This window comes from Peromyscus maniculatus, chromosome 14 (genome assembly GCF_049852395.1).
Source record: "Peromyscus maniculatus bairdii isolate BWxNUB_F1_BW_parent chromosome 14, HU_Pman_BW_mat_3.1, whole genome shotgun sequence".
In the NCBI taxonomy this organism is placed as follows: Eukaryota; Metazoa; Chordata; class Mammalia; order Rodentia; family Cricetidae; genus Peromyscus; species Peromyscus maniculatus.
The window spans coordinates 54,745,942-54,770,940 of NC_134865.1; the positions used below are offsets into that span (position 1 = coordinate 54,745,942).

General features: G+C 45.6%; 1 protein-coding gene across 18 annotated transcripts in view; it reads left to right on the forward strand.

Annotated features, from left to right (window-relative positions):
* Nucleotides 1-24,999, forward strand: part of Sipa1l1 (signal induced proliferation associated 1 like 1) — a 309,410-nt gene that overhangs the window by 253,816 nt on the left and 30,595 nt on the right. For all 18 annotated transcript variants that reach the window (XM_076550988.1, XM_006973074.4, XM_076550983.1 and 15 more), the window contains 3 exons: nucleotides 4,282-4,551; nucleotides 16,887-17,033; nucleotides 22,049-22,173. In XM_076550988.1, the coding sequence (XP_076407103.1) occupies nucleotides 4,282-4,551; nucleotides 16,887-17,033; nucleotides 22,049-22,173 (542 nt within the window). The remainder of the gene's footprint in view (nucleotides 1-4,281; nucleotides 4,552-16,886; nucleotides 17,034-22,048; nucleotides 22,174-24,999) is intronic.

The following is a 24,999-nucleotide window of genomic DNA, read 5'->3' on the forward strand; positions in this document are numbered from 1 at the left end:
TGGAGACTCAGAGGGCAGTTGGCTCTTATCTAGAACATTCTCTAAATGCCCTACACTGCTCTGCTGTCCTTTGATCTCCCTAAACAGGAGATAGTGTGTGTAAGCAGGAAACCAGGCCCCCTGATTTTCGGACATGCTGGTTCTACTCTTTTATCTAGGCTCCAGGTTTGATTGGGGAACTGAGAGGAAACAGTGGATGTGAGGAGGGTGGAGATAATGGAGCTGCCTCACTGCACTGAAACTGAGTAACCGTTACTAGGGAGATGGGCCTGTGGTGAGGGATGGTGTCCTGGCAGTGCTCCTCTAGACTGGGCTTATCATCCTTGGAGTGTCCGGAAATATCATTGGCTGAATTTTTACTTCAGTGTTCCAGGCCTTGGGGGGGGGGGGCGGGGGGGGGGCACGACAACACTGGGACATGAATTAATGCATTTAACTCTTTTGGCAAACCTGTGACCATTATTCATGGTTTTAAGAAACCAAATGGCTTAGTATGATGGCTCAGTGAGTCCAGTCACTTCCCACCGAGTCTGATGACCTCAGGTTGATCTCTGGGTCCCACATGGTGGAAAGAGATCCCACCTTGACAAACATGCACAGTGACATACCCCACAGTACATAAACAAACAAAGAAATGGTAGTCTTACCCAAAAAAGTCACCAAGGGACTTCTCAAGCTCCTCTGGCATCAGGATCCAGGGTATAAACGCTGCTCTGTAGGTTGGCACTGACCCTTGCCCTGTATGTTGGTGTAAGTCGTAGATGTTCTGGTAAATGTGTGCAGTTCCTGGTTAGTGGTGTCACGTTTCCCACTGGCCTCTTTGAAGCTACCACCGTGATATCTGTAAAGGCAGAGTTGGGCCAGATGGGACAGCGCGTTCTGAAATCAGTGCAGGCGACTCCCACACACCCGAGTGGAGGAGCCACATCTGTCTTCCAGTGGACCCCCACCCCCATCCTCCTGAAGCTCACTCTGCTGCCCACACTTGTTGTCAGCTGCTGAGCCAGGAAGCCGGGTGAAGGCTAAGTGCTAAGCCGTAGCCCTCACCACCCCTCTGTGCAGGTGGGAGATTGTGCGCTGTGCAGATGCCGTCGGAGGCCTGCAGAACTGCTCACTTCTGCAGAAGTGGCTTCCAAGGGAACCGTGAAGCACTAACACCTTGCTGGCTTCTCTCTTCTCCTCCGCGCTTCTCACTCCCACTGCTGTTTTCCTAGCAACTAATCCCTCTGTTCTCTGAGCAGTCTCTCTACTTCATCAGCCTTCTTGTTAGGGCTGTAGGTAAGGTAGGACAGTCCTCCTGAAAGCTCGCTACCCACCGCTCTTTGGTTCTCGTGGTCGCAAGGACCTTGAAAGCATCAGCAGCAGCCATGCAGTGACCATATGTCAGGTAGACCTTAAGTGTGAGCACATTCATTGTGAAGGGCAGCTTTTAGAAAATGGAAGTTATGTTTAAGCAACAAATATAAAATTAAGGACCCTTTCTTTATTAGAAAACAGGCAGACCTCTCCATGAACTGCTTCCAAACTACAGTTTGTTTAAGAGAAGGGACAGAAAGCAAAGCCAAATTTCTGAGCTCCTACTATGTGCCTTCAGGGTTTTGTTTCATTTCCTCAGTGTCCTTATGGCTCCTTCATCTTTTAATAAAATGGTGAGATGAATGGGAGGTGTGGGTGCTGCCCACAGAGAAACCAGATAGCCAGGAGGACCGCACAGTGAGAGCAGTTCGGAGGTCCCGTCAGAGACCCTTCCTGAGTGTCTTCATCCATCCCCACTCCCACTGGTGAAGATGCGCCTCACCTCCGTCACATCTCCAGTGTCTGTGACCTCTGAGACTCGAGCTCGTCCACTTGATAAAGAGTAGCTGGCTCGCGGGTTAGATGAGGTGTTCCGGGGGTGCAGCTTGATTCTGCAGGGTGCTGCTCTGCAGTCAGGGGCCATTCAAGAGCTAAGACAGTTACATAAAAAGACCCAATTATCTTTAATACTATTATTTTTCTTGTGGGAGATTTGAGAATCAAATTATCTTTTAAATAGGAATGGGTTGCAAAGTGTTTTCTTGCTTTGAAAGTGAGAGCATGCTGCCTTTGAGCTAGAACTTGTCTGCTCCAAATCTCATCCTCTAAATGAGCTCCCATTGAAAGGAGTTGCCTGTTTCTTTGGAGCCAAAGTCACAGCTTCTAGGGACCAAGCTGTTCACAAACATTAGGCTTTTTAAAATTAAGTTTCAGTTGGCCCCTTTGGTCACATTTAGCCCTGAGACAGTAATGCCTGCTGACAGTTCCCATAGGGTTTACAAAAGATGCTGCTCCTTTTTGTCATAGGCTGTGCTTTGAGTGAGATGTGATTCATTGTGGGTGAGGAGATTTGGGAATTAGAGTGCTGTTCTCTAGTTAGGAACTAGAGTAAGATGAGCCACAGGTACACTGATTCTGTGCATTAAGACCTCTTCTGCCTCCTTGTGGCTGTGCAAAGCTGTCTGGGCCTCTGTGCTCCATAACCCTAGGGTAGTGCAGTATATTACCTTCGTCATGGAGTTGCTGTAGTTTGGCTAAATTAGCTTCCATCCTGCTTCCTGTATTCTGTCTTATAGTTACAGTCACCACCACATTTTACTGGAGGAGACCACAGAAAGCTTTTTATGACTACTTACACATGGCATTAAAGCCAGCCATTAGCTTTGTCCTTCAGAGTACTGCCCACCCTTGACTCCATCTGTCATTCTTAGAGTTTGCAGAAACAGGTAAGAGACCAGAAAGCCAGTGAGGTGTTCCCTTGCCATGAAGGCAGTTAGGAAATGGCAGGTGGCTGCAGTTTGGTTTCCTGCAAACTACATGAGATTCAGAAGAACATAAAATACCTCAGTACTTTTTCAGTGTTAACTATATGTTAAAATGATACAATTTTGGGTAAAACAAAGCATCTTAAATCAGTTGCACCAATTTTGTTTTCCTTTCTAAAATTCAACTTCCAACTGTGCCTCACCCATGCAGCTCACCCCACTTGCCTTGGGCTACAGTATCTCCAAAGTTCCTCATGAGTGACTCTTCACAGCTGCTCTGTTCACCCTCCCTTCCAAGTCTTCCCTCCTGTTTCCCAGTCCTTGCGGTCTCTGTATAAAAGGAAATCATTCTATTCAACAGTGAATTCTGGTGCATGGGTTAATATTGCAGTAGGGATAGATTTTGTCTGCCTGGTTAATGACAGACAGAATCTCCTCTCATTGCTTAGATATGAAGAATGGAGCGTGGGTTCCCTGCTTCCTGCGGACTGAGGTTTCAGGTAGAGCAGAAGTGGCAGGAAGTGTGTCTATGGCCGTTGATGTCACTCAGGAAGGGAGATGCCTTCCTTTGGAAAGAAATGAAGTCTGGTTTCAGATTGTCTTGGTCTTCCTGAGGGATTTAATAATTGCTGCATTTCTGTAATTGGTTTTCTCCCTCCTAAGCTAAATTTGGTTCTCTGGTTAGGTTTGGGATCTTTTCCGACTTAATTTCTTGGCCCTTGGGATCCCCCCTCACTTGGAGTTGCCCTCCCTTTGGTCCCCAGTTGCAGTTCCCAGCGCAGTTGGCAGAGCTGCTTGTTGTCTGCCCTGAGCTGCCTGCTCTGGGGTCCTTCCAGCTGCCTTTCCTCCTCAGTTCTCCATGTTCCCAGCAGACCTGGGCTCCGGGTGTTTATGGACTCCTCATTCTCAGATGCCATACTTGGCACTGAGTAAAGGAAAATGCCTGTGTGATTCTTCTGGGGTCCTAGGTTGGAAAAGGAGAATTGCAAGGCCCAAAGATTAAAAGAGGTTTCTGTAGCTGGAAGTTTTCTCCAGTACCACCTGGGCCCGCAGCTGCTCAGACCCAAATAAACACACAGAGGCTTATATTATTTTTAAACGATAGTATAAACATTTAAACTAATGGCTCAGGCTTCTCGCTAACTAGCTCTTACATCTTAAATTAACCCATTTTCTATAACTCTATATTTTGCCACGTGGCTTGTGCCTTACTGGTACTTTACATCTTGCTTCTCCTGGCGACAACTAGCAGCATCTCCTCTGCTCTGTCTTTCTCTTCCTCTCTCTCTAGTTGGAATGTCCCGCCTAACCTTATTTTTCCTCACCATTGGCCAAACAGCTTCATTTATCAACCAATCAGAGCAACACACATTCACAGCATACAGAACAACATTCCATAGCAGGTTTCTAGAATGTTAATGATAATCAGTGTGTCTTCACCAACATGATAAGACAGTATTCATTGTTTTGTTTGTTTTTTCCTGGTCTTTCCTCTTAACAGGAGCTGCTCAGAAACCTACCGCATGCCAGTGATGGAGTACAAGATGAATGATGGTGTTTCCTATGAGTTCAAGTTTCCCTTCAGGAATAATAACAAATGGCAGCGGAATGCCAGCAAGGGTGCTCATTCACCCCAGGTTCCATCCCAGATGCAGAGTCCCATGACGTCACGGCTGAATACTGGGAAGGGAGATGGGAAAATGCCCCCTCCAGAAAGAGCTGCCAACATCCCTAGAAGCATTTCCAGTGATGGGCGCCCACTGGAAAGGAGGTGAGTGCCCTCTCCAAGGCCACTTTGCTCTGAGCCCCAAGTTGAAATTACACTAAATTCGTAAGTGTTACTGAAATGCCCTTGAGGGTCTTCCACAGCATGGGAGCTTTCCCAGCAGAGGATCCAGCCACCTCAGTGGGATTTGTATGTGCTTTGCTCTTTAATTTCTGTGTGATTATCTCAGAAATCATCACCCTCTATGTAGTGGCCAGTTGGATTAAAACTTAGATCACTTAGATCCTTGAGGTGACAATGACTGTATTATTTTCAAAGGTTTTCATTGTTTGAGGCAACTTATAAGATAGAAGTAATAGTGTGCAAGGTTTTGGTTGGATATCTTTGTTTCTGTCGTTTTATTTGAAAAGAACTTTGAGAGGAAAAATTCGTCTTAGTTAGGATCCTATTACTGTGAAGAGACACCCTGACCACAGCAACCATTATAAAGGAAAACATTTAATTGAGGCTGGATTACAATTCAGGGGTTTAGTCTGTTATTGTCATGGTGGAAAGGATGGTGGCATGCAGGCAGACATGTAGCCCAGGGTTCTACATCTGGATCAGCAGGCAGCAGGAAGAGAAAGCTACACTGAGTCTGGCTTGAGCTTCAGAAACCTCAAAGCCCACCCCCCAGTGACACACTTCCTCCAACAAGGCCATTCTTCCTAATAGCGCCACTCCCTATTGGCCTTTGGGGGCCTTTTTCATTCCGATCCCTGCAAAACTCAAATAGTGCAGTAGATTTCCTGTGAGTAGGGAGGTAGAGGAAAACACATGGGAAGAGCTAAGACAGTGACTTAACACTGATGCAGACAAGCAAAGGGACAAGGATGGAGGTTCTGGAATGTGAGGAACCAGGTCTAATCAGACTGAAAGTCATAGTAGACCCCCACAAAAAGCGACTCTGCCTTGGTGAGCAGCCATGGCCTTTACCCACCTCAGGCTGGAGCCTCAGCCTTGTATTAAGCTGCATCAGGTTCTCTCAGATGTAAATAACAATTGGATCTAAAGTTTCAAGTCATTGTTCTGCAGATGATGAATGCCTTGGAGGTGGTTCTGTCAGCTACTTGCTAGAAGTTTCTTTTCTTCCCATTCATGGCTATTTTCTTCTCACACTGCTCATAATGCTCGCATCCCTGATGTTTCTGTGGAAGCCTTCGGAGCTGGGGTGTTGTTTGTGGTGGGTAGAAGTGTTCCTGTGACAGAGCCTTCTGCAAGGACAGGGTGCCATGGCCAGTGTTCGTAGTCATCAATCTACTTCGGGAGCACTTGAAAATGGAGGCTTCTCTGTGGAGTCCTGCATTATAGTTCAGCTTTGAGTTTGTATAACATCATCATTTAGCTGTCCTGGGATCCTAAAGTACCCCACAGAAACGGTTTATAAAAGCACACACACACAAAAGTGGTCTCTCTCAAATCCTTCATTGGTTACTGACGATTTATGTCCCGTACCTTGCTGTTTATCCCAGTAAAGGGCTCCTCACCCATAGCCACTCCACCCTATCTGGACTCCTCCTGCTATCATTATCTTTGAGAAGGAAAAGCCTCCAAGACATCTCTGAATAAATTCTTTGTTTTACTCACTCGAAAATTGGCTCTTCCCGGGGAGAGTGTTAGTGTAATTCATGGTTTGGCTCCTGTTTTGAAAGATGAACCTGGGAAGTCATTGTTTAAAGGGCTCACTTTCTCCTGCCGGCCCCCTTTTCTTCTTCTGAAGACAACCCAGAGGCTTTCACAGGTGAAGTCATTTGAGTCCTTTCCTTTCAGAGTATTCCACATGATAAAATAGTGGAATGTGTTCTGATTCCATGTTGACTCGAATCTGCAGCAGAGGCTAAAAGCTTGTAAGAGTTCAGAAAGCTGACATGAGAAGGTAGAAGTACTATTTGTGGCTAATTACTTAAGTGATGACTTAGTCTGGGTTCTATTGCTGTGACAAACACCATGACGAAGTGTAACTTGGGAATGAAAGGGTTGATTTTATCTTAAAACTCTCAGGACACAGTTTATGCTGAGGGAAGTCAGCAGGAACCTGGAGACAGGAGCTGATGCAGAGGCCATGGAGGGGTGCTGCTTACTGTCTTGCTCCTCATGGCTTGTTCGGCCTGCATTCTTACAGAACCCAAGACCATGAGCCCAGGGAGGACCAGAGACCACAGGAGGGGCTTGTGCTTCTTTGGACTGTAGGGGTGGAAGGGACAGAAGTGAGGCTATCATTGGTTTGGGGGATACTGAACCCTACTCACTGCCCTTTCTGGTTTCATATCGTGTAGGGTGTTCTCTGAGAACCCTACTAAAATCCCATATTCTAGGGTGTCTTGTGAAATCTCACCCCTATATTTTCTGTCTATTAGAATGGTTGGATTGTCTCCAGTGTGGAATGTATGGTAATATTCTATTATAAACCATGGTTGTCAATTCCCAGTCTTTCACTTCAAGCCCCGACCCTCATGGCAGTTACATTTGTAGTGAGGTCATTTATGAATAGGAGATGACCTTTAAGGAGTCATATGTAGTCCACACGAATGCTTTGATTCAGAACCCTGAGCTTGCTTTGTAGTCCTTTGAGTCTGTTCCTTCTGCCCCAGAAAGTCGTGCTCAGACCAACTGTGGAGAAACCAGTTCTCCTGAAGCAGAAGCCACAGCAATCTCCAGTGTCCTTCCCTGCACGGCACAAGCCTGCTTGCCTTGCTTGGGTCCAGCACCGTCCTTCTTGGATAAAAATAGTCATTTACTACTTACAGAACCCTACTCTTGATTTCATGGTTTGCAGAACCACAGACTCGAAGATCGTTGTTTTAATTTATGGGATGGATTATTTTCTTTTAATACTAAGGCCATAGTCTATGTAACAATAACATACATTGGTATTTGGGATTCTTAGCAAGAATTTTCAACTGGATAGGGCTCTTTGGACAGTGTTGGGAGAAACCAATGTGTTAGAGACTATAGCTCATTTGCCATTTGAGGTCTGATCTGTTTGGTTTGAATGTGAGAATTTATGCTCCCCAGGTGTCCTTCTGATTACAGAATTTTATAGTGTTTGTGGGGTGTATCTGTGAACAGAGTAATATTTATTTAGCAGGAATAAGTAACATGAAACAACTGTGGTTTGGGCTTCAGGTTTATCTAGCGTTTAAGGGTGGGACGGAGTAAAAAGAGCTCCTAGACTTGCTACATTGCTGAGTTTAAGCATACCAGGATCAGTCATAATTCCCTAGATCTGAGTTAATGCACTCAAAATCTAATCATTTCAAGGGCTTTGGATAAGTAGCAGTCATCTTAGTATGTGAACGAGTTTTCCATTCTGCTTGTTAATCTTACTGTCTGGATTCGATCTCCTTGGGCCCTGGATGTACTGACACCCTCCCCCTGGATCACGGTTGCTCCAGTAGACACAGGATCTTCGCACCGCAGAGTGTGGAGCTTTCCTGGGGCTCCTCTGGCCAGGTCCGCATTGCCACCCATGTTCTCACAGCCATGGGACACCACTCAGCCCTAGCTTATTAGCCAGCATTCGCCATCCCTCTTAAAAACGTTCCCTTGTCGCTGTGGTTGGGGGTGTGCCCCCCTAGGTCCACATGCAAAGGCTTGGTCCCCAGGTGCTACTGTTGGGAGGTACCATGAACCTTTACCCTGTGAGACCCAGTGAGCACAGCCTCAAAGGACTGTGGTACTCTGCCTTTTCCTGCTCCTTCTGTTTCCTGGTCAGAGTGTGAGCATTCTCTCCAGCTCGCACCCCTGCCATCCCTTGCCACACTCACAAGAGACTTAATAATGGGTTCAGTCCTACAATTTTGAACCACCGAACAGTGAACTCAGAGCTTTTTCTTATAAATAGCCTGTTTGAGGTACTTGTTGTAGTAATTGAAGCTAAGAGTCCACTCATTTTCCTAAACCTGATTTATTTTGTTTTTAATCATTGGCCTTTTGCCCCCAATTCCTCCTCCTTTGGCTCCCCGCCCTCCATTTCTGTAACCCCACACTGTGCAGCATCTTTACATTGACATCCACTTCGGGGAGCTCAGTCATCACTGTATGCAGGAAGTCTCTAATGGAAGGGTTTTGTCTTGGCCTCCTTTCAGTTTTCATATTCATACACCTCTCTGATAGCCAAAAGTCTGCACCCGTATGTCAGCACTGGCACTCTATACTAAAAGTCCAGTCTGACTTGCCCTTCACCCAGCCCCTCCCATTTCCACTTCCTCCTTCCCCATCATACCCACCTTGTCCTGCACTCCAGTACCACAACCTGGCGAGGAGTCGGTCCAATTTCCCTATGTTCTCACTTATTTCTGTCCTCCTCTAGTAACCTACTTCAAGATAATCCCATCTTCTCTTGAGTTCTCAGAAAAGATGGGGCGTGGGGGGGTGAGGTAGAGCCAGGAGCTCCACAGCTTGCCTGTGGAAGGCAGAGAACAGTTTTGTAGAGTCTTCTTCTTTTTGTAGAGTTTTCTCCTTCCACCTGAGAACCAAATTCCGGTTGTCAGGTTTGCATCATAGGGTCTCTCCCTGAGCCTGAATCTCACTGACCCGGCTGTAGATGGGCTGGCCAGCAGCAGGGTCCCCTGTCCTGCACCTCCACCACCGGGATCCCCAGCACTCCCGGCACTCCTGACTGTTGTATGGTGCGGGGTGGAGCTCAGGGCCTCACGCTGGGGAAGCAGGCACCTTACTGTCGTGCCAGCTCCTCGGCCCTTTAGTTCTTCCGTTGTGTTTCAGCTTCTTCCTTCCGGGCTTGAGAACTCCTGCTTTATGCTACCTTTTAAAAGTCTAAATTGTTGTCAGAAGCAGCCTCCTGCTGGCAGAGTCACGTGATAAAAATGAAGCTGTGCCTGGAGCCAAGCCTTTACTGACACGCTTCTGCACAGTCTTCAAGATGAAGTCAGCCTCCCCTCCTTGGTTGGTGACACCCCTGAAAGTCAGCTGGGCCTTGCTCTGTCCCTCTCCCTGTCATACTCTCTCTCTCTCCCCCGTCTCTCTCCTGCCTTCACTCCCACCTCTGACCTGTAAGTGACTGTTCCCTGGAAGTACCGTGTCTCCTCAGTACACAGTCAGGCCCAGCCTGGTCCCTTCCATTCCTCCCAGCTTGGCTCCCATCCATCTTCTGAAAAGTCACTTTGAAAACTTTTTTTTTCCTGTCTCTTCCTTAATTGCCCCCTCTAGGAATGTTGAGATCGTCAGATTTGCTCACAGAATTTCTTATAGTAGCCTGTCTTGTTCGTCATGATAGTCTAAGAACCAACACACACCGTGATGTCTGATGGGTTGGAATACTGTTCGAGCAGGGGAACCTGTTTTCGTTATGTGCTGGGTCCCACAAGTTAAGGGACTGGTCCTGTCTGCAATTATTTTTGTTTTTCTTTTCCCTCCTCCGGGATCACCCTTAGATGTAAAATTGATTCTTGTCAAGAGGCACCCATGGTGTGTGCCCAGCTGTGAATGCCCACAGCTGTGTCTGAGCATTCTGTCTTGTTTGGAGTGAACCTTGTAGGAGGCTCATACAAGCAAGATTTCAAGACCGTGGCTGGACAGCTGATGAGCTGAGGTTGGGGCCAGCAGTTGTTCTTCACAGAGCACACAGTAGGAAAGCATGAAAGAGGGTGGTGGGTTGCTTGACTGTGAGCACAGCCTGTGCAGAAGCCACTGGGTAGAAGAGTCATCCTATAACCTTGAGTTACTTGAGAGAATTCTTTTTACATCATTCGGGAAGAGTCCTGGTTGGTGTGTATACTGATGAGGACAGATAACTTGGTCCTCTTCCCTGAGTAGATAGCATTTTAATTGCTAAGTTGTGGCAAAATGCTGTGCTTAATTATGGACTCTGGTATCTAATTTGTCGGTCACAGCTGCTGTTTGAAACCCTCTCAATTGTTTTTACCATCAGTCCATGCTTGCACTTGGGTGACAGAGGGCCTTGTCTCTGTGGATACAACTAGGCAGTATTGTCACTTTGGAGTAAAAAAGAAGGAAATAGAAGTGTAATTAATCCTAAATACTCAGGAAACTATCTTACCACTAACTACTTAGGCATTGAGAAGTCCTTACTGATGGATTGGTAAGTTGTAATTAGTCACTGTCTGGGACAGTAGGTCTTAAGAGTCACTATTGTGCACAGTGACTGTAGGCCTGTGGTGATCCATGGGCAATGCTAGCATGGGTTATTATCTATCTGGAACTTAGGTTTGGTAATTTTCTTCAGTAGAATTTTATCCTTTGAAAATTTCACACCCTGTGTATTTGATCACAGTCATCCCTTCCTACCCCTGGCTCCTCCCAGCCCCTCCCCTTAAACTTCGTGTCCTCTTTTTGAAACTTACTATTTTTAAAGAACCCATCAAGTTCAGTTTGTGCTTCCCATAGACTTTGGGATGTGAAACTGTTGGTTATTTTTGCTCTTTTGAGAGACCTCAATCCAGCTCCCAAATAAATCACACATGGAGGCTTTTTCTTAATTATAAATGGCCAACCTTAGCATGGCTTGTTTCTTGCCAGCTTTTCTTAACTTTAAATTATCCCATCTACCTTTTGCTTCTGGGATTTTTCTTACTTCTGTATATTTTACTTTTATTCTTACTCTCTGGGTGGCTGGGTGGCTGGCTCCTAGCATCCTGCTCTCCTTGTTCTCTTGTTCTTTTCTCCTTTCCTCCCAGATTTCTCCTTCTGTTATTCTCTCTGCCTGCCAGCCCCACCTATCCTTTCTCCTGCCTCACTATTGGCTGTTCAATTCTTCATTAGACCATCAGGTGTTTTAGACAGGCAAGGTAACACAGCTTCACAGAGTTAAACCAATACAACATAAACAGAAATAGTAGAAATAATATTCTACAACATGAGACAATCCACTGGAGTGTGGTGCACCTACCAGGGACCACACCCTTGGAGAAAACTGACTTTCCCTCTCCCAGAAGCCAGCAACTATCTATGTTTCCACCGTATATCTTAGTTACTTTTCTATTGCTGTGAAGAGATACCATGATGAAGGCAACTTATAAAAGAAAGCATTTGATTAGGGATTGCTTACAGTTTCATCGTGGCAGAGAGCATGACATCAAGGAGGGCAGGCGTGGCACTGGAGTAGTAGCTGAGAGCTTACCTCTGATCCACAAGCAGGGGAAGGGAGGTTGAAGAGAGGAGCCAGAGAAGAGAGAGCACTACCTGGTAAAAAGCTTGGGCTTTTGAAACCTCAAAGCCTACTTACAGTGACACACCTCCTCCTACAAGGCCACCTAATCCTTACCAAACAGTTTCACTAACTGGGGACCAAGTATTCAGACATACGAGCCTGTGGGTGTTATTCTCATTCAAACCAGCACACTCGGTTAGGAGTAGGAGCTTATGAATTTCTCCCCCTCCAGGCTAGAATGTTGACTGGCGTGATCTTGTGCAGGTCTTGTATAGGCAACCCAGCTGCTGTCAGTTCATAAGTATAGCTATCCTGTTATGTCCAGAAGATACTGTTTCATTCTGTTCCTCTCTCACCTCTGGCTCTTACAATCTCTCTACCGCCTCTTCTGCAGTGGTCCTTGAGCCTAGAGGAAGGAGTTTGATATAGATGTTCCATTTGTGGCTGAACATTCGACAGTCACCTTTCTCTTCCTTTTGACCAGTTATGAGTTTCTGTGTTAACCACTGCCCACTGCACAGAGAAACTTCTCTGACGATGTCTGAGAACTGCATTGATCTTTGGATAAAGAAATAGTTGTTTAGAGGGCAGTTTGACACTGTGTCCATTTAGCAAAATAATAGTAGGTTCATCCCTGGGTCCTTGGCTAGATTATGGTACCAGGCATGTGTTTCTTCCTATGGAACAGGCCTTAAATTCAGTCAGAAAGTGGTTGGTTACCCCAATAACATTTGCATTATTGCAGTTCACAGACTTTGTAGCTGGAATACTATTGATGGCTTTACCCCCAGCAGCCAGCAAGAGACCCTGTCTCCAAATGAATGAATGAATGAATGAATGAATGAATGAATGAACAAATAAATAATGAATGAGTGAATGAATGAATGAATGAATGAACAAATAAATAATGAATGAGTGAATGAATGAATGAATGAATGAATGAATATTAGGGCAGTCCAGACACACACACAAGATTATTGTTTATTCTTCGTGAGATTATGGATTTCATATCAATTGAAAGGTAGTTAATCTTCATTCTCTAAACCTGTGTGATTATTAACATTCAGTGTTTTGGGTTCCTTTTAAACAGAACAAAGCAGGAAGAGCTGGATTATTTTGGATTATTTTAGAGGAAAAGGCTCTGACCTTACCCTAAGTTACTGGGCACAGCAGTTCCTACAATAGATGTGCTTAGGCCGCAAGGGCCCAGCACAGGTCAGGGAGGTCAGTGTGCGGAGAGCCTGGGAGAAGAGTCTTCTGCCCTTTTCAGAGCGCCACTTGGGAGTGCCAGGGAGTACCCAGGACAACGCCTAGCTAGCCTCTCGTTCCGCAGAGCTGGACTGCCGGCACCCAGACAGTCACACCTTCTGCTCCTGAACGGGTCTCTTAACCACTGGCGTGATGGCACCAGAGTCACAGTATTGAAAACAGCAGAGTTGTACATCACAAGGATAAAGCTGATTCTAAATTTTCTTTGTCCAGCGTTCATGTATTTGGAGATGTAAACACAGGGGTGGCTTTCCTTCAGCTGCTCTGTGTGTGTCCTCTGTGTGTGAACAGTCAGAAAACAAAGCCACCATTGAGTTACATAAATGCAGAAGAGAGGTGGAATGAACGCCAGCCTTCTGAAAACACTGGTTTTTTTCTTTCTTCTTTCTTTCTTTTTTTTTTTCCCACTTTGGGCTAACTCCAGTAACCAAATAGAATTTTCTGATACATTTGCCAAGTAAAAGAGCTGACGTTGAGAATGAGATTCAAGTGTTTTAGTTTAATGTATGTTTTGGAGAACATACTACATAAAGCAAGTTCTAAAGCCAAAGATAAAAATTCTGTCTTAGCTTTGCCCAAGGAGCCATGTGAGTTAGCGTGCCCATCCATATGACTCAGCTGCCTAGCTGTCCCACTGGCCCTCACTGGCTCATGACCCACGGCCACCCTGATGCTCCCATTTTCTTCTGTAGCATTTCTTCCTCTGCAGTGACGGGATCAAAGCTGTACAGAATGGAAACCCATCTGGTCTGTCTGTTAAGTGCACTTGGAAGGCAGATTCTGGGGGAAGAAAGGCAAATGGTGTCAGACTCCTTTGGATCTGTGCTGTTCCCTAATTCTTACTCAGTTTTCTTGTTTGCAACTTTGTCTTTCCCCTTCCTCCTCCATTCCAGCCCTAGTTATATCTGAATGGATTATGAGACGTCTGAGAGAAATCTCAGGAGAACACAGTATAGGAACTTAATTTCTTGGTACCCACCTATGTCTTGATCATTCTTTTATCAAAACACAGTACTAGGGGCTGGAGAGATGACTTGGTGGTTAAGAGCACTGGGTGCTCTTTCAAAGGACCTGATTTGGCTCTCAGCACCCACATGGTGGCTCACAATGTCTATAACTCCAGTTCCAAGGGATCTGGCATCCTCTTCTAACCTCTATGGGTACTACATGCTCAGGGCTCACAGACATACATGCAGGCTAAGCACTCATGCACATAAAGTAAAATAAAGGTGAATCTAAAAAAAAAAAATACCCCAGATAGGGTTGAACTAGGTTCCTCTAATCACTAAGCACACAGCTGCCTGCAGACACACCCTGGACCCTAACATGAAGGTCTTTGTGGTGAGACCAGAGCGGGTGATGACAGAGGCAGATGCCACGGGGGCACAGTCTTCCTCTTCAAGTGGTGGGACACAGAGCAAGTGTCTGAGGAACCCCTGTGAAGACAGTGCTATCACCGTGTGTGTGTGTGAGTGTGAGTGTGAGTGTGAGTGTGTGTGTGTGTGTGTGTGTGTGTGTGTGTGTGTGTGTGTGTAAAACCCTGTGGTGACCAGGTGCTGACACCCACCGGGAGCATGGCTTGTGATGGCAGTGGAGACTGCTTAGAGGTGATCTGGCCTGGCTTCCCATCACAGTCCCCAGATACTAGTCTTCTTGTCCTAGTTCACACTTAGATCGGCATCCTCAGTAGCTCTCTCCTCCATCTATGACAGTAATGACTTTCTGCTATAATCTTAGCCTGTGACTCCATCCCTGTTTCAGCAGTTAAGAAAGCACACTGATTTGGTTATAATTTGGCTTTTAGCAAATTACAGATTTTAAAAGCCAACACTTTGCAGCCACTCTAGGTCTTCCATACGTAAGAACCCCTGGCTGGGGCAAGAGTGAGGGGTGGGTAGTAGCTCAGTGATTAATAGGAGTTGCTGCTCTTGCAGAAGACATAGATTCAGTGGCACACAACCTTTGTAACTCTCAGTTCCGGGAATCCAACACCTTCTTCTGACCTCTACAGGTACCAGGTATATAAGTGGCATACCAGTGTACCTGCAGCCAAAATAGTTATACACGTACAATAAAGATAGTAAGGTTCTGTCCTGTGCCATCAAGACAGAGTGTCGTAGGGAGACAGATAAACGTTAAGACTGTGGTGTGCTCTGAAGGTACACAGAATAGGCTGCTATGGGGTGTGAAGAGGTTCTGCTCTGTGCATTCAGATGTAATATTGGAAGAGAGGAGGGCATTCTAGATAGCGGATGCGTGAAGGTATGAGTATGGTGGGACTCTGCATCCTGGCCCACAATCAACCTAATCAGAGCCCAGGACACTGGGACGTGGACTCAGGTCAGATGATTCGGGGCTTGAAGACGGTGACAGGGTTAGTTTTGGTCTTTGGAGAAGCCTCTAGCAGTAGGTTGACATGGCAGAAGAGCATTGCTAGGAGCTATTGGAGGAGTGGCATGGGTGGAGCCTGGAAGTCAGACACTGGGTGAAAGAGGTCAGAGGGCAGTCGTGGTGGAGTCCAGATGTATTTTCAAGACCAGTACCCAGGATGCTAGGACACAGTCTTTGTGTAGTACACAAGTGTACAACGGCATAATTAGGCCAGTTAAATCTGGAAGATCGGAGAGAGAAAGGGAAACATGGTTCCAAGATGCTTAGCTTGATAAAACAAATAGAGGAGGACCATTCTGTTTGTGGCCCAGGGAGAAAACTGTTCCTTTTGAAGAGGCTTGATTTGCATTAGGAGAGGATTAAGGAGCTGCATCTAGAAGACAGCCAGAGAGAACTCGGATGTGCCTTATGTGTAGATAAGTTCGGAGTTAGACTCCTAGCAGCTGTCCTTACTGTGTCTCCACTAGAAAAGCATCTTGTTACGGTTCTGTTAGCCCGTCTGCCACCTGCTGAGCGAAGCTCCTACCCCATCTGGAGACTCACTGTAGGAATGGTTTAGTCCATCAGCCAGGTTCTGGCCCAGGGTTTCCGCTCTGCTTGCAACTGAATGGCTTCACATTGGAAGTCTGTTGACCATGCCAACCCCACACAGACTGTTTCATTAGTAGAAGGAACCCCTGCCTTCTCTGTGGACAGCAGCTCACACAAAATGCTGTAGGCTTAGCCAAGAAACCCAGCCTGTTGTGACCTGGGATGAATGACTTAGAACCCACTTCCTCAGCCAGACCATGGAACCAGTCCACCCTGCTGGGGGAGTCCAGACATCTGCAGGCGTTCACTTCTGAAATAAAGTCGCTTTGTTACAAGCCTGGTCACAGTTCTCAGCACACACACAGATATCCCTGTGGCTACCCTGTTGACGGTTGAGGGAGAATCTGTCTGTCCTGCTCACAGAGTTCAGCCTCTCCCTAGATAGTCATTTGGCCAATATGCCAGGGCCAAGACACAGCACATTGCTACTGTGAAAATCCTACAGATGCAATTCTAGGAAGTATTTTCCTTGTGGAAGTTCTTAGTGTGATGCTACTATCAGCCAAAATTATAAAAACTATTTGTCAGAGCCTGAAGATTGCAAACTTTGAGTAACGAGATAGGAAAACAAGCACATGAAGAATGTGCTCTTGCAGTGGCCATGGGGAGGGCAGTGTGGTTAATTGTCACTGGGGTTCACTTATCCTCTACTCTGCCAACCTGGACACTGCATAGCACTTCACCTGATTGAATCCTGGCAGCTTTTGGAAGCACGTGTGTTTTCTAGGTCTTTCCTCCTATAATGTTTTAGGGGTTGCACACCCTTCGAGGCAGTTTTCCAGCTGTTCCCTCAGGAGTGGTGTTAGCAGGAGGTTTCTCTTGTGGGCTTCCAGCTGGTTTCATTTCCACTATCTCCATGAGGCTGCCGCCTCTGTGGTGTTTATAAGATCTCCTCTGCCATGCACTGCCTTGGGGTTTTCTCTCTGAGTTGTTGACTTCGTATTTCGCTTCACACTTGCAGGCTGTCTCCTGGTTCGGACATCTATGTGACAGTCTCATCCATGGCTTTGGCAAGATCCCAGTGCCGTAACTCCCCCAGCAACCTGTCTTCTTCCAGTGAGACTGGCTCTGGGGGTGGCACCTACAGACAAAAATCCATGCCCGAAGGGTAGGTATGCCATTTGTTCCCCCTGGAGTGTCCATCGTCAGTGTTCTTCTCTGTGTTCAGACATGGAAAATGATACCCATTCAGACAGGCCTCATAAAGCTCCACGCAACCAGCAGAGAAGATGTAGTTAATGCTACAGATAGAAGAATGTCCCAAGGGCTAGGTCAAACCACTTCCGAATAAGATGACCAGTATGTATGTAATCGATGAAGCTGTAAGGTCAAATAGCATCAGTTTCTTCATCACACCTATCATTTGGTATCACTGGAATATTTCCTCCAAATTGAACTCAGCAGAACATTGCTTGCACTGAAGTTCATATTGCTGCTAATACAGAGAAAATGATAACCACACCCTAAGCTGAAATTGTCTTGTAAGGTGCCTGAGTTTTGTTGATTTGTTTTTTGTTGTTATTTGGTTTTTTTGTTTGTTTGTTTTTTGGTTTTTCGAGACAGGGTTTCTCTGTGTAGCTTTGCGCCTTTCCTGGGACTCACTTGGTAGCCCAGGCTGGCCTCAAACTCACAGAGATCCGCCTGCCTCTGCCTCCCAAGTACTGGGATTAAAGGCGTGTGCCACCACCGCCCAGCTTATTACTTGGTGTTTCAAGACAGGATTTCTCTGTGTAGCCCTGGCTGTCCTGGAACTTGCTCTGTAGACCAGGCTAGCCTGGAACTCAGAGATCCACCTGCCTCTGCTTCCCGAGTGCTGAGACTAAAGGTGTGCTCCACCACTGCCTGTCTGTTTTCTTTTTAATCCTCATTGACACTAAGTCCCCAAAAGTAACCATTTGTTCTGACAAAGCTCACAACAAGCTGAGGCTGTAGCTCAGGCTAGAGCACTCACCTAGCTCGACGCCCTAGCTTCTGTCTCCAGGGCCACTAGAAAACAGAACAAAACGTTCAAGTAAAAGGTGGAGGGGGACTGCACCCAATTCTGAAAGCCACTGTGGGATGAGGGGACTGGAATGCCTGAAGCTTGGAAGTAATGGGCACGGGGGAAGCACAGCATAGCACACACACAAGCTGCCTCTGCCCAGAGTAAGAACCAAACTGCGTGTTCTCTGGTGGACCTGAGAAAGAACGTGAACCATTCAAAAGGCAAATGGTTCTATTCTACGTTTTCCCAAAGACTGATTAACAGATGGGTGCTTGATTTGACTACTTGCCTGAGATTTCACCATGTCAGAAATTAGCAAGGTGCTGATAATACCCTCATAGTGATATTATGTTTGTTGATAATACCCTCATGTTTGTTCATTATGACTAGTTTCTGTTGTTTTTTTTAAATTAAGATTTGTTTGTGTGTGCATACATGTTCTGCTTGCATGTATGTATGTGTACTATGTTTATGCCTTTTGTCCTTAGAGGTCAGAACAGGGCATCAGATTCCCTGGAACTAGAGTTATGGATGGTTGTGAGCTGCCATGTGGGTACTGGGAACCAAACTCGGGTCCTCTGGAAGAGTAGCCAGTGCTCTTAACCACTGAGTCATCCTCCAGTTCTTCTGTTGTTTTTCATAACCATTGAATATGAATATTTTGTTGGTGGTGCTAAATGTTTATATTAACAGAAGGTAGGTGATAAAACACTCTAGAACTCTCCTTCTCCACCCTCTTGTGTCCTTAGTAGCCTGTTTGAAGTGCACATATCTTACTGTAATTGCTTCAGTGATGACTAGAAAATAATTTTAGCTCTTCTTGTCAGTCCCTGCAGAGGGATTGTGAGTCACTTATGTTCTGCACCACAAGCCCAACTAATTATTTCCTATTCAAATTAGACTTGAAATGGTATGATTTGCCTTCGCAATGAAGTCAGCATACCTTCATCATTACAGCACTAAAATGTAAATGAGCTAACAATAAAAAAGTGGTTTTCTTTCCCTGCCTGTGATATACTCTAAATGTATATCAACAAAACAAGTGGAGATATTAGTGCTGCAGTTGATGCTACAAACCATGAGCCCCGTGCCCTTGGTGCTCCATTTTTGTTAACAAGGTAGTGATGATTTCGTGGGGCATGCAGTAGCTAACCTGTACCCTAGATGGTATTGAGGGGTTTGCGACCTTTTGTGAGCTCACCTTGGATTGCTGACGATAGCACATAATTTCTTTTGCACCTGGGGATGATCTTTTAAAAAAAAATAATAATAATGAAGTGTTGCTATTTTGATGTTTGTTTGTTTTTGTTTTGTTTTTCAAGACATGGTTTCTCTGGGTAGCCCTGGCTGGCCTCAAACTCGGGACTCTGCCTGTCTCTCCCTTCCAAGTGCTAGATTAAAGGCATGCACCACTACACTGGTGTGTCTCCTGTTACCCATGAATGAAGTTTGATCCTGCAGTTACCCTAACCCAGTAAGAGCAGCTGTGTCCGAGTCGATGGTGAAGTGTTTGTGCTCTGCTGGGCACCTGTTAGTGTTAGACATGTGTGACGTCATAGCAGTAACCGCCATACAGTGGATCTCCGTGGACAGTGTGCCATGCTGGTATCCTCCCGCACTTCAGTGGGCCTTGTGTTTGCGCCTGGGTGGTGTGAGCCTGTTCGTTCTTTGGTCCTAGGACATTGAGACTATCCTAATCAGTAGAGAGGTGAAACTGAATAGGGAGATCGGTAGCACCTGTGCTATTTGGTAGGGGAGAAAAGACACTATTCAAACTTCAGATGGGAATCAAAAGGAATGAAAAAGCAACTCAGTTTAAAGGCTGTGGGCCAGGGGTGGAGCTCAGTGGTAGAGCTTTTGCTAACAAGTACAAGGCCCTGGATTCAATCCCTAGCAAAGCCAGACAACAATAAACACAGTATCAAGGCTGTTCTCCCATCTTAGAAATGCATTTTGATGCCATCCGTGAGAGCTTTTTTCTAGTTGTCCCTAGTGAGGGATTATACTTGCCTGTGATGGCGGCAGGAGCAGGTTCCAGCCCATTGTAAAGAAGTTTCTTTCAGAGGTGCCAGCCTCCTGTAAGAAGTGGGCAGCTTGGGTGGCTGCGTGCCTAGTCACGGAGTGTGTCCTGTGTGAGCCAAGTAATCGCTTTAAACTGCTTCAGATACCACCAGTGGCTCACACATCAAGTGTGTCACCAATGAGGCCCTCTCAAATGAGGAGAAGTGGGAGATTCGGCTTTTGTCTAACCCCTCAAGGACCAGATATTTGTCTTGGGTTCTTGGACACGCATTGCATATGGAAGAAGAAAAACACTTCTCAAGGCGAAACTGACAAGTGTCTTAGTGGTTACTTAAGTGGACATGGAAAATGGTTCTCCTTTAAATTCAGAGGTGGAGAAAGTTACCTTTGGGTTCTTCCGCTAAAAAAGGAAAGCAAGATTAGAATCCATGTCTGACTGGCATCCTTACCGTACCTTGGAAAAGCCTTCCTTTAGTGTACTTTAGTACGGGGCTGAAAGGTTGGTGTGAGTGTTCTTGCTGCTTAGGAGAAAGAAAGCAGATTTGTGAATCTCCTCCTTCCCTGATATTTTCATAAATCAAGGTTTTCTCGCTTGGACTGCGTCCATATAGAAGATGGTTTTTCACAGAGAGCCTTACAAAGGGGCTTCTAACCAAGAACCACTTGCCGCAAATGGGAAGATAATTCCTTAAATGTTTGACAGCAGCAAATATTTTTGTATTCTTCTGTATTTTCCAACTCTTTTGCCTAGACTCTGCTACCTATAGCTCTATAATGGAATTGCCATGCTGTGTGTAAAGAGAATGAGACGGAGCTCAGGGGTTTTGTTTAGTTCTACTGGCTCACCAGTTTTAACTCCGCTCCATGTTTTCTCACTCCCAGAGTCCTACCCTTCCCAATATAGCTCTTGCAGGTCCTGGTCATGTGTCAGTCATCACAGGCAAGCACAGGCATCAGTTGATACAGAACCTATAGAGGGCTATGTTATTTATTAAGTTCTTCAGAAGTTCATTAGTTAGTAACTGTCTAAGTTAGAGTTTCTATTGCTGTAAGAGACACCATGACCGTGACAACTCCTATAAAAGAAAACATTTAATTGGAGCTGGCTTACAGTTTCAGAGGTTTAGTCCATTATCATCATTGTGAAAGCATGGAGGCCTGCAAGCATTCATGGTGCTAGAGAAGGAGCCCAGAGTTCTGCATCCGGATCTGCAGGCTCAGGAAGAGAATGCCACACTGGGCCTGGATGAGCATCTGAGACCTCACAGCCCACCTCTAGTGACACACTTCCTCCAACAATGCTACACCTACTCCAATACCTATTCCGACTATTCCTCCTAATAATGCCACTCCCGTGGGCCTGTACAGGCCATTTTTATTCATACCACCACAGTAACCATGGAAAATACAGTAAATTTCCACAGAAATACTTGAATTCTATACTCTGGCCCTTTCTGGTCTCAGAATTCGTATTAACATTTGTGCTGATATTGATAGAGACATAGGATTTCATGTGATTCAGTTAAAACAAATGTTATTTTTTCAAGGGGAAAATCAAACTGGCTTACTAAATAGCTACATTTCTTTCCAAAAGTAGATATTTACATTTTACATGTCAAGTTACCTACTTCCAAATTGCCCTTCCCAATAGCAATTTCAAATTCATATAATTAGAAAGTGGCTTGCACATAATACAAATGGTAGTTGTCTTTGTTTTTCAGATCATAGAGTACATAGCTTAGAAATGATTGATCCAAGAGTAACTTAATGATTTAGTGCATCGTTGAATTAAGAGAAACACCCCACACACACACATAGATGTTCTATTTGGAAGGTGTGTGTGAGTGATTTAAAGTGGGCTGATGGTAAATGACAGTCTGAACTTGACTGTGTGCCTGGTGGACTTGGTTTCTTACTCTCTGGGCCTCCTGTTCGCAAGCTCCTTGCCCTAGTTAACTCTTGATTTCAATAATAAGCATACCTTCCTGAGCAGAGAGAGATGTGTCTACATGCACAGACATGCAAACAGAAACTGGTAATACCTGTCATCAGAACCAGGACTCCACCTGTGGGTAAAGATTCTGATGTGTCTTGCTTTTGTTTGGGAATCACCACAGGTTTGGGGTGAGCCGAAGATCCCCAGCCTCCATCGACAGGCAGAACACTCAGTCAGATATCGGTAGCAGTGGAAAATCCACACCCAGCTGGCAGAGAAGTGAGGACAGCCTTGCCGACCAGATGGGTAAGTAAGCGATTTCTATAAAGGTGCTTTCAAAGCAAGGTGGCCTCCTGACAGCATCAAAGCATGGTGTTATAAAGGATACCGTAGTTAGCAACTGTGCATGAAAACTGATCCCTGCTAGACTAGTGCACGTGAAAGCAACAGATAAGACCAGGGGCTCTCAGTGACCCAGACTTCAGCCAGAGGGACCAGAGGTCATGTTTAATGCCTGTCTGCTGAAGCTCCTGTGTCCTCAGTACCTCTCCCCCTGCTTGCTCGCTCACTTGGGTTGGTTAGTTATATGGTTTTGCCTTGTGCTGGGAAGATTATTTATTATTATTAATGTTGACTTTTAAGGAGAAAGACATCTCTGTACAAGTGGGAAGAGATTGAATTCTTGTTTGGTCACATTTGTATTTTGGTTAGGCACCCTCTCCTGCCTGATGGGCATTTCAAAAAATTCTTTCCCCTCTACTCTTAGGCTGTTAGGTGAGAAAATTTCTTAATGAAACAGCATGATGGAATGAGTTCAGTAGGGGCCCTTGTTCAGGTTTCTAGTGCATAGCCCTCGGAGGATGTGGAGGAGAAATCCATCCATCTATGGATACTGCTCCTGACAGTGAAATTTATCAGGCACACCAGAAATGTGATGCCAACCCAATTCATACATTAGAGACTTGATTGTGAGCTGTCAGCCTGCTTTGTCATCCTGTGCCTCCATCCCACAGTTCTTTTTCTTTTTTCTGAAAGTATTACCATCAATATGGGATAAAGAGATACACATTTCATGCCTGAAACAACTTTTAAGGCAAAGAAGACCTACCTTATGTTTCTTGAAGGTTGATGGGTTTGTCCTGTGTGAATGACTGTGCCCAGGTAAATACATGAAAGTTGAGGAAGAGAAGTGTGATTCCTGGGTCCTGAAGACATGCTTTGTTCCACTGTGCTGTATTATTGAAGCCTTCTGTCACTCTCCAGTCTTTTCCCACCCACCCCCAACTCAGAAAACCTGAGCATATTCTCTCTGCTTTCCTGCTTCTTACAGAATGTCTACAATCCCCTATGCTTTGGTACTGTTGGCATGGTGACGTCACATATGAGCAGGCTCCTCTGCACCATTACCTTAGTGGCTTTCTCTGGCTCCCAGTGCAGACTCTGACCAAGGCTGCAGCAAGCCTTTGTATGCCCAGTGCCGTGCTTCCACATCACAGGGAACCGGAAGGTGTCTGGAGACCAGGGTAGTTAGACAGTCCATCATCCACCCATATTCATCCCCTCGCATGAAGTGCTCTCCAGTCTTCTTCCTCCTGCATCTTCTCCAGTGTAGTGACATCTCACTCTTCACAGCTTACGGTGCCAGTGTGGATTTAGATGACTCCTGAGCACACTGGTTCATCCTTCTGGTACAGTATAACTTTAAATCAAACTGATATAGTCAGATGCCCCTAGAGCTGGCCTGGGAAGACTTCACTATACGGTGTGAAATGAAATTGGTGGCTTTTCTTCTCTTAAAATCTATTACCTGGGCATGGTGGATCATATCTTTTAATCCCAAACTAGGGCATGGTGGTTGGCTGATTCAGGAGAAAGCCATCAGTTCAAAGCTCTCTTGGACTACATAGTGAGTTCCAGACCAGTGTGGGCTACAGAGTGAGATCCTATTTCAAAATGCTTTAAAATACATATTTTAATTTGGGAATCCTAGCATTGCAGAAGACTAAACCAGCCTTCCCTAATTGGCATATCATAAGGAATCCAGGGCTTAATTGATGTCCAGGCTGCCCAGCCTTTGAAATAAGATTTAGTCATCTGTGAAGGTCACACCTAAAAGCTACAGTCAGGTTACAAAATAAAGAAAAGGGGGAAATATCTTATAATGATGTGGCTGGATGTGGTGGTACACACCTTCAATCCCAGTGCTCAGGAGGCAGAAGCAGGGGGGATCTCCATGTGTTCAAGGCCAACCTGACCAGCCAGGGCTGCATAGTAAGACCCTGTTGCAAAATAAAGTGTGTGTGTGTGTGTGTGTGTGTGTGTGTGTGTGTGTGTGTGTGTGTGTAAATCCCATAATGTTTCCAGTAAGTTTACCGTTTTTTGTTGTTGGTTGCATTCATAGCCATTCTCAATTTCATGTGTCCTGTGGGCCTTTGGACATGCCTGGCAGCCATCCTAGGGAAAATACACAAATAATAAGTTAGATTTTTCCTGGCTCAGTATGTGATGCATAGAGTTGACCTCCCCACATTTGTTGTGGATGTAACTGGTACCTGCTAGGCAGGCTCATCCACCCCTGCTGCCAGTGTGCTGTGAACTAGTTCCTTTTGACAGTGTGGGCGGCTCAGCTTGATTCACAGGCTCACTGTCTCCAAGGATGTTTGTTTCTACCTCACTGCTCCTGGAAATGATGTCGATCGAGTCCCACTCCAGGAGCAGGCTGCCTGGTCCACTGCAGATCAGGAAAGGTGTTGGAGAAGTCCAGAATTCTTGCTCTTAGCTGTAGGTGGTCAGGGTAGGTCCCTCTTGTCTCAGGGACCCCCATCTTGAATGCCAGTGTGGCTCCTGAAAGGAAGCGATCATTTGAAGTAAACTAGCTGCTGTGTGTCTGTTCTGTCATGCTCAGCTTACAGTTATAGAGGACCTCAGGGATGCAATTCTTTTGTCCTCCAGCAGCATGAATTCACAGGTAAAATGTTCCCAAAGTGTCACGGTAAGTAATGTGTGATTGCATCCATGCCTGTCTAGGGAATGGACACTGCGCTAGGTTAGCCTCCCTACAGCGAATGATTCCTGAGTTTAACTCATGTATTCTGAACTTTCCCCAAAGCAAGTTAGTTCCAAACTTTGCTG